At 40.1% G+C, this 9,773-nt stretch overlaps 1 protein-coding gene across 1 annotated transcript; it reads right to left on the bottom strand.

The window, feature by feature from the left end:
- Positions 1-2,782: 2,782 nt before the first annotated feature.
- Positions 2,783-6,369, bottom strand: LOC120754287 (serine protease inhibitor 2.1-like). Its single transcript, XM_040067680.1, has 4 exons — positions 5,727-6,369; positions 4,587-4,857; positions 3,798-3,945; positions 2,783-2,977 (listed from the first exon to the last, which is right to left on the bottom strand). The coding sequence occupies exons 1-4, from the start codon at positions 6,367-6,369 to the stop codon at positions 2,783-2,785; spliced, it is 1,257 nt and encodes a 418-aa protein (XP_039923614.1).
- Between the last annotated feature and the right edge of the window lie 3,404 nt (positions 6,370-9,773).

The raw sequence follows: 9,773 nt of genomic DNA, 5'->3' as shown, positions 1-9,773 counted from the left end.
CTAAAAGAATAGAAAAAAGAAAGTTGGAAAAAGAACCTAAAACAGAATGAAACTCTAAAAACACTCTTCCTTCCCCTTATAAACTGTTCACTTTCTTACAAAACAACATAAAGAGACAAAACTTGTAATTTTCAGTCAGTTTCGCTATCTGACAATAGCCTTTCATCAATTCCTTAGGGGGAAAGTCTCTCTTAGAGTCATGGATCCCACTGACAACTTAGAACAGTTCTCTTGTGGGTTTTTAAACTGCCACAAAAACAACCGCTGGGAGAAACCTGCCTTTGTGACTCATCCCATTAGCAGGTTCCTAAGCTGCTTATGGGTCATGGGTCTTAGACTCTGCATACTGGGGTGTCACCTTTTAAAGATGAGTAACTCCAAAGCAAAGGATTCTTCATCTCAAGGTACAGAGACATCTTCTCACTTCTTCACTGACGAAGAGGGCTTCTCATCTTTATCTTTGTTTCATCATCTTATAAGATTAGTATTACTTAGTCTGTCACAATCACCTTTGCTCAAATCTACACACAAATCTAAACAATCATCTCCCCAAATGCATATCTTTTCCATGATTTAAAGGAATGATCTAAATATAGAGTTCATTTCCATGGCTCAAGTAAGAATAGAACAACCAACTCTTCAACCCTCTGTCCCAATAGTCTTTTCACTCTTGCTTTACTGACTTCATGCTGTTGTTCTTTATGTTCACTCTGTCTTTTTTTACTCTCTCAGAGAAGGGCTAAGCTCTGGAAGCTTCATGTTGCTAGGAAAGGATTAAATCTGCTCAGAGTCTTTGTCTCTCTCTCTGTAGCTTGTGGTGTTAGATGTTCAAGGCTGTGCTGGTGAGGGAGGAAGAACTCACAGAAACATCAGGGATCAGAGCACCCGGGCAGTCCGGAATCACAAAAATCCAGGCAGGATCATAAATGCCTTCTCAGCCACCTCGCGGTGTAAGTCGGGGCGGCCTCGGACTAAATGGTGCCCATGGCTCTGATCAGGGGCCTGGCAGAGATCTCTCCGTGCTCCAGAGAAGTCTGAAGAAAGTAGCTGTTGCAAAACAGCAACCTCTCCTTCCGCCCCTCCACCCCGGAGCCGATGGAATCCGGCCAGGCCTCAGGCCAGTTCCCCCATAAAGGGGGAGCAGCAGGCCCAGCTCGATGTTACCTGCCTCTCTCTGGCCAAAGGAAAGAAGGAAAAAGACCCACCTACAGGAAATGAAGGGGTTTTATAGGGTACTTCCCAAAGTCGCAGCCAACAATTTTCAGTGGTCAGAACAGATGCCAATATTCCAACTAACTCTCTGATAGGTCCCTGTCCTTTCTAAAGTAATTCCCAGGTCCTGACCTGGAGAATTATTCTACATTGTTCTATAACTAAAAAAACCAAACTGTACTAACCCATGACACAGAGATAATTATCTTTTAAATATAACAACATACTTAAGAAAAAGTTATCTTCCATGAAAAAATTGGAAAATGTATTAATAAGTTGAATTGTTGTGGTGGTTTGACCCTGGTTGCATGACAAATACGCACCGAGTCATTCCATCACTCCTTTCCTCATCTGGAAAATGCAGAGAGAATAAAATGAAAGGTTCATGAGTCAAGATAAGGATAGGGAGAGATCATAAACTGAGTACTGTCAAATGCCAAATAGACTTGACTTGGAGATATTTGAATTTATTACCAATCAAAACCAGAGCAGAATGATAAGTAAAACAAATTTTAAAAACGCCTTTGTCTCAGTTCAAGGAGAAGGGCAATAAGGCTCATGGTCAGTTCATCACATGTTGTTTCTGCTGCTGCTTCCTACTCAGGAAGAGGAGTCTTTTCCCTGCTCCAGTGTGGGGTCCCTCATACGGGAAACAGTTCTCCACAAAATTCTCCAGCGTGAGTCCTTCCCATGAACTACTTTTTTTATGAACTGCTCCATTGTGGGTCCCTTCCACAGGATGCAACCCTTCAGGCACGGGCTGCTCCAGCACAGGTCCCCCATGTTGTCACAAGTCCAGGCAGCAAACCTGCTCTAGAGTGGACCTCCTCCAGGTCCGCAGGTCCTGCCAGGAGTCTGCTCCAGTGTGGGCTTCCCATGGGATCACAACCTTCTTTTGGACATCCACCTACTCCTACTCCTCCATGGGCTGTAGGTGGATCTCAGCTCTCCCCTGGACCTCCATGGTCTGCGCAGTGACAGCCTGCTCCCCATGGTCAGCACTGCAGCCTGCAGGTGGATCTTTGCTTTGGCACATGAAGCACCTCCTCCCCTTGTTCTTCGCTGACCTGGGTGTCTGGAGGGTGGTTTCTGTCATTTATTCTCAATCTGCACTTCTCTAGCCTCAATTACTTCTGTGAAATAACTTTATTTGCTTCTCAAATACATTACCACAGAGGTGTTACTATCATTCCTGAATGGCTCAGCCTTCAGCAGCAGCAGGTTCATCTTGGAGCTGGCTGGCAGTGGCTCTGTCAGGTATGGGGGAAGCTTCTGACAGCTTCTTAGTGAAGTCACCCCTATAGGCCCCCCACAGGCTCCTGCCACCAAAACCTTACCATGAAAACCCAATACAATTACTGATCTGGAGAAAATGTTGCATTTAAAAAGTGTCAGTTGATGGTGATTTTTTACAATGCTGTTTTCTTATTCATTTGGTAAGGAAATTTCTCATTTACTTCTAAACATCCCTCAATCAGAGACTAATTAGCAACAATACCTAATCCAAAACTGCAAACACTGTAGCCATTATAACCCATACCCGACATCAGTATGCCAAATAGCCTAACAATTACTCCTTAGTAGGATCAACAATTTTCCCCATGAAAAGTGTGGTGCTGGTTAGCTTGTCGGAGATCAAAATAAGGAAGGGCCTGTTGAATTTGATGGTATGAGAATCAAAGTAACCTCTGTTAGCGACTATGGCAGTGGCTCCTGCAGCTTCAGTTCCAGCCTCATCAACTTCCAGCAAGGCCTTGTGAATTGCCTGCAAAAGAACAGGAGAGGACAGTGTGGTTTATGTATGGGACAGGAAGCAGGACTAAAATAAATTCTTTTCTTATGGAATATTTAGGAGAGGAAAGGAGTAATAAATCCAGTGGGTGAAACTTTATTGTATGATAAATCTCCAACAGTTTGAAACAGGAGTATTTTCTATGCCAGAACTGGGCAAGGAGGGCCAAAAATTAACATGGACACACTGAAATGCATTCTCACCTGTGCTGAGTAGAGTGGGATAAAAATACCTTATGTACAAGCTAGTTTATTTTCTTAGATGGTTTGGACTTCTACTGGCAACATTTTCTCTTATTTCAAGGTTAAATAAAAACCGCTATTTAAATGCTAATATGGGGCAGTCTTTGACATCTTTAGCATTAAATCATAGCTCAAATGGACATAGTCAAATGCAGCTACTGAATACTAGAGATTTTATTAAAACTGGGAATATTAAAAATTGAGATATTAATCAATACAAATATCATAATGAACTCCTCATTTGTGGCTTACGTGACACAACTTAATGTAAACTATTATATTCCAGTGCCAAGAAGTTATTTAAAATGTTGCCCATTTTTTTTTAATGTATGTAATAGCTAGCTTTTTAATAACAACTTTAAAGTAATACAAGAGTGAGCCGGCAGATTCTTTTATAAAAAACTGCAATTACTGAGCTAGCCCCTATATGTCATTGTGAGCTTTACTCACAACTTCAGTAATATAAAGAGGGAAATAAAGTCTTTAAAAATCCCAGACACAACTGATCAAAACAACCAACCACCATTCCACCACCAGCTCTGTCTACTTACTTGTGAGACCTGGAGATTGCGATTGCCACTAATTCCAGACAGATCAGCACTACCTGAGAACACTTCAGTAATGCCCATTTGCTCAAACAGGGTTTTAACATCGTAAGACCCACTAATAGAAAACTTTGGTAACCGCAGTTCTACTCTCCTGTTGATCAAAGAAAAAAAAAGAGCAGTGAGCCCTTGCAGCCTTGTTTCAGCCAGCAGGGTGGATAGTACACAACTCAGCGATACTTGAAAGCATTCTTTTGATTGCAAATTTTTTTGACGGTAGTCTTTGTATTCCTTCAGCAATGTTGGCATCCTGAGAGATGCACAAACTTCTTGTATCTCCATTCACTGTTTGATTTTGGGAAAAGAAACCAATTTCTTCATTGTTGCTCTTTTATCCTGGTGCCACGTGCACAGCTAGTAGAGTTTTTTGGCTATAGGGTTACAGAGACTAAGCAGACCATAGTGGAAAGCCTAAAGTAAGGGAAAAGGAGGATAAAATCTAAGATATGGTGAAGGAAATGAATCATGTTTACACCATGAAAGAAGAGGTAAGGAGTCAAAAAGTAGCCAAGCAAGTTTTAAGCAGCTGTTACAATGCTGCGATCCCTTCTGTCAGGTCACAGAGCCTGCATTTTCTTAGTGATTATGCTCTGCTCTGACTCATTTGGGGAAATTGCTTAAAACTTCCCTTTGTGAAATCAGGACATTATGTCTGGTAGGTGATCTGAAACTGGTGTTTTTTCTTAAAAACAGTGATGTGTCCTCAAATATAGCAATCCATATACTTATAGTTACCTGGCCACAAGTTTGCTGTCCCATTTACAAACAGTTTCCTTAGAGAGAGCATCTTCCACTTCCTTCATCTTTCCATCATCAGGCAGAATAAGCAATGCTCGTGCAGTGCCCTTGTAAGGCAACTCTATCACCACACAGGAGAGATCCCGGTCGTAGTAAGTGTTTGAGGTACCATCACGGTACATCATGTTCACTCTAACCGATGCATTTGTGTTCACAAAAAAATCATCCTCATATGTACGCAAAGGATCAAAAGACTTTTCCCAGGCAGCTAATGGGGAAAAAGAGATGTTGTTGTACTCAAACGTGAAGATCATAAAGAAGAGCTCATCTAAATTAGAGCAGCTTTAATGTAGGACACTGGAGGTATATTGATGGGAGAAGAGGCTCACTAAATCGCTTCAGTCTCCTCCATAATACGCAATACAGCATTTTAGCTGTGCAGTAAGCTCATTGTATTTTGGGTAAGCACATCATGTTTTGCTGAAGAACAACCAAAGACTGATGATTAGTTGTGAGTCCTTCTTCTACTGTAAGCCTATGTAACACCTTAAATGCCATTTAAGAGCAATCACTTAAGCATTCAGTCACAGGACCCTCTTATGCCCTTTCTGCTAGGCTATACCCCATGCAAGCTGACTGCACTCAGCCTGGTGTGGAATTCATCAGCAATTAAGAGTCATAACTTTTGAGCAAGGCTCCAGAGGCACAGGCCCTCAATATTCTATGTCTCAGGTTTTAATGCAGAGCATCTAGTAGATGTACCATAAAACTGGGGTCCCTGTGTAAGGATGTCAGTCCACCAAGTCTGACTGCATGTACAGTCAGCACAGAGATCTTGGACACATCTTAAGTCATTATGGCCTCAACCAGTGGGACTATGTGGATTCTTGTCTTTGAGGCATCCACTAGAGTGAAACTTTTCTGTCCACAGCTTTCAAGCAAATTGAATCAAACCCAAGAAATCAGTATTTCTCAACAATCAGATACTCTGCTTTTGGCCAGATCTAATCTTCAGTTGAAAGGACCTGCACAGTTTAGCTCTTTCTTAAATCCTCACTCTGGTAATAAATCATCAGAAGTTTCCCCCAAATTTTTATTTTGTATCAAAACTATCTATTGAAATATTAAGTGTCTTACCTTTAAAGTAAATATAGTTAATAAGAACAAGTACAGTACTTGGATCAAGATGACTAACTAGATCTGGAATTTTCCCCTTGGTTTTCTCCTCTACATATTTATTGATTTGCTTTGTAGCTTCTTCTAGTTTATTAAAATCACTGGAGAAAAAATCTGCATCATAAAGTTTTTTGGTATTTTTTAAAAAGGACTCCTGTAGTTCATACCCAGCAGCTGTAAAAAGGGCATTCCCTATATTTAATGTGATATTAACATCAGCACAGTTCAGTACTGACAGAACTTTGTGAAAACTTTCATGTACATCATGTATGCGAGTCTCAGTCAGGTTGTCAAAGCCCAGTCCTTCAAAAATCTGAGACAGAGTGGTGGATTTAGCACCGACAGCCAGCATGGCAAAGGCAGTAGAGATGCTCATGGGAGAAAAGAAAACATTTTTATCATCTTCTGATGAAGCCTGCTTGTAAAATCTAAATACAAAATCTCCATAGTTAGAGCCTTTCTTCTCACAGCTATATGTTAATAAATTTTCTCTTCCATCCTGCAGACTAGTATTGTTGACTTCAAGGCAAATGTCTTCAGGGCAGCAATGGGTTACAGCACAAAGAGCAGCAAGGAGTAAACACAGGCACAGGAGACACTTCATCTTCTTTTCAAATTATTCTGCCACAAAATAAACAGTCATTAAATGAGCAGATGGTAATGATGTGCTCACTAGTAAGAAATGATGAATAGTTTGTTGGCATAAATGTTGCATAGTTCAACTGTAAGTATCTAACATACACAGCAAGCTTAAAGTTCTCATGGGCACAATGTCAAACTTATTTAACAAATTCAAATACGTTATAGATAAAAATATCAGGCATAATAAAGTCATAATATTACATGGTAACTGCTCTGAAAAAGCAATACTTTTTTCCATTGGCAATGAAAATATAAAGCTACGGTCTATAATAATCTTTATTAACAATGACGTTATCTGCCCAAAACACTCTCTCTTATAGAGTACATCTAAACAAACAAGTTATTACAAGGTAAGACAGGGTGTGGGTTTCAAGGACATCAAATACTTCACAGCATCTACCCAAAAGCAATTTGGTAAATGTCAGGAGATGTGAGGCAGCTCACTACTCATTGGGATTGAGTAAATTCCCTTACTTTCCTCAAGGCAGCAGCACATGGACAGAGAGCTATCATGGACTATCCTGTGCTTTTTAAATTCACACCCCTGCTTACTTCTTGGTTACTTACTCGCATGGCCAGTTACTGGCCACAACTAATCAGTGATGGAAGAAGGTCATCTACATGAACTTCAAGGCAAAAGACTGGAGCATCCTTTGCCACGATAGCAGTGCACAGAGAGGTGGGCACGTGGCAAGCAGCAGGTTTGCATGAGATAATAGGTGCATGTTTGGAATGAAGGAATCCTCTTTTGGCGGGGAGCTGCAATGAGTGTTTGTAACTTCTTAAATGGTGGTTTGCCACTTCTTTGATGGTGGTTTGCCACTCACCCTGGGTTAACCTGCACGGGATGTGGGAAGGACCTCGGTCAAAGAGAAAGAGGAGCACTCATCCCATTTGGACATAAAAGAGCACAGATTAATTCCCTTAGAGATTACAAGTTTCTTCATAACACTTGTTCTCCTGAAGCTGACATGATATACTTCACATGAGCCGCCTGCTCTCCACACAAGCTGGAACAAGTCTCTAGTTTTCTGAATTCAATTCCCTGCAGTTCTGGGGAGGCTTCTCATATGAACCCTCTTCAGAACTGTAAGAAACTATCAATAAAAATAAGCATTTTGCCCTCAAATATTCAGTGTGAAAACATTTTTAGAACTTTTCTGCTGTCATGGGTCCTCTTCTGGTTTCCAGGCAATACAGCCTATTTGTATCCTTTTCTTTCAGGATTGTATTTTCCCCTGTCCACGGTACAGTTTTCTTGGTCCTACTTTCCTAGATGTAAAAGATGACTGTATATATACTACCTAAAGATTTAGAGTTTCTAATGGCAGTGCAAGTTCAAGGATTCTTGGTGATTAACCAGTTCTTTTATTTTTGTATTGGTGGTCTTTCCTGTTTTCATAGCAAACATATAGATAGCTGTGTGTTCTCACGTTTGCTGGGAGCTGAGTCTGCCCAAGATCAGCCAGGGCCCAGGGCAGTGACCCACCATGACAAGTGGTAACACAAAATTTGAATTTCCTTAAAACAAAAGATGAAATATGGCCCTAGACATGAATATGATTCAAATATTTGCATCTTTTAAGCAGAACACTGCCTCTCTTTCACAGAAAAAAAAAAAAAAAAAAAAGTACTGTGGGGAAAAAAAGAAGAAATAATAGAAATAATATAGTACAAAAGGTGTTTCAAAAATGTTTGATGTTTAACATGTCACAGTCTGTTTTTCTCTAGTTATTTGAGATATTGGCCATTTAAGTACTTGAGAAAGAAAGAATAATTTTACTTCTTGTGACCATACAGAGCTTAGCCTAAATTTTAAAGAATTTCTGAAGCAAAGAGTATGGTTTGGATTTTTTTTCTGCAGCAAACTTATATTAGGCAGGCTCTATCTATGGTTTGGGGTTTTTTTCTGCAGCAAACTTATATTAGGCAGGCTCTATCTTTAACTTCTGCTGTATTAGATCAGTTAAAAATTTTCTTGTGGTATCATAACCCTCTACAGAAATCTAAAATAAGTACTTCTATCAAAAACTGGAAAACACTGAATATTTTCATCAAGTTTTCCTCAAGTGCTTTTCCTTTTAGAGATGAAAATCACGTTATTTTCAACATTTTGAGATTAGAAAATTTCTGACAATATTTTTTGTTAACATTTCAAAGCTGAATAAATTGTAAAGGCTTTGTTAAATCTGGAAGTACTTTTAATGCAAATTGGAAATTCAGAAATTCACTTCCAGACCACATATTAGTCAGTCTATGGGAGTAAAAGGGGCAATTAAATTTAATTTTGGCCTTCCACCCACCCCCTACACTTATCCCAGTCCTAATTAAAGAGTCTGGCCTTGGCAATTCAATTGTTGCTTTATAAATTAAGTCACCAGAAGAGTTTTTAAATTGGACCTGGTTGTTCAGTCACTAGTGAGATTATACTAATTTTGAGTCACTATGAAAGCTGTTTCCAACCTGAAAGGTGATTACATCAGTATTCTCTTTTAACAAGTACTTAATAAGTCCCCAGGACTTCAAAGGGTTTTTTGGTTTGATTTCAGTCTAAGCATATTCCCCCAGAACAGCAGGTCTCACTGGTCCCTTGCACATCTGCTTGGTTAATATTTCATTGCAACATCCACATAGAACCAAATCACAAACAGACAAATGAAATTAACCTTATATTAAAATTCTACTGACTGCGGAAAGTATCATTTCCAACTCTCTAAAAAAATGCATGTGTAGTACTTACAAAATCAGAAGCCCTGTTGCATTCAGCTGACTATGCTGTTTCCCCACACTGTTACTTATACTGCTTCATCATCTTCTGCTTAATAAGAGATGTTAAACATTACACAGACCTGATAAAAATTAGAGCCAACCAAAAAAAAGGAGGAAACAAAGCAAATATTGGTGAAACAGGGTTTGCAAGGATCACCTCTGTCATTCAGCCAAAAAGGCTGACAATCTTCAGCCATTTCAATGGTAGTTGTGACATCCTCTCTGTTGCCTCTCTGTGCAAATGTTGTGTGATTACGACCTTGCTGGAAACCAGGAGCTTGTGCCTGGAATCGCTAGGAACAGGTGCTAACTCTTGGTGCCAGAAGTCAGATTTTCTGTGTTGTGGTGAAGCACACATGGAGCTGACAGCCACATATCACATCAGCTTGGTCCTCTTCCAAAATCTATCCATAGTCAAATCTTCTTGCGTGGTACTCAGCCTGTGTATGGATGACAAAGCAATTGCCTGTACCTTCTCACTCTGTAGCTTAATACCACTGAGGGGGTATGTGATAGACACGTTTCCATGTTAAGTTTTCCACCCTGGCTGATGTGTCCCTTCATCCACCTCAGTTCTGTGTGCATCTCAGTCACAGC

Source organism: Hirundo rustica, chromosome 6 (genome assembly GCF_015227805.2).
Source record: "Hirundo rustica isolate bHirRus1 chromosome 6, bHirRus1.pri.v3, whole genome shotgun sequence".
Classification (NCBI taxonomy): Eukaryota; Metazoa; Chordata; class Aves; order Passeriformes; family Hirundinidae; genus Hirundo; species Hirundo rustica.
The sequence above is the reverse complement of the archived record's forward strand: the minus strand, read 5'-3'. Positions and strand labels throughout refer to the sequence as shown.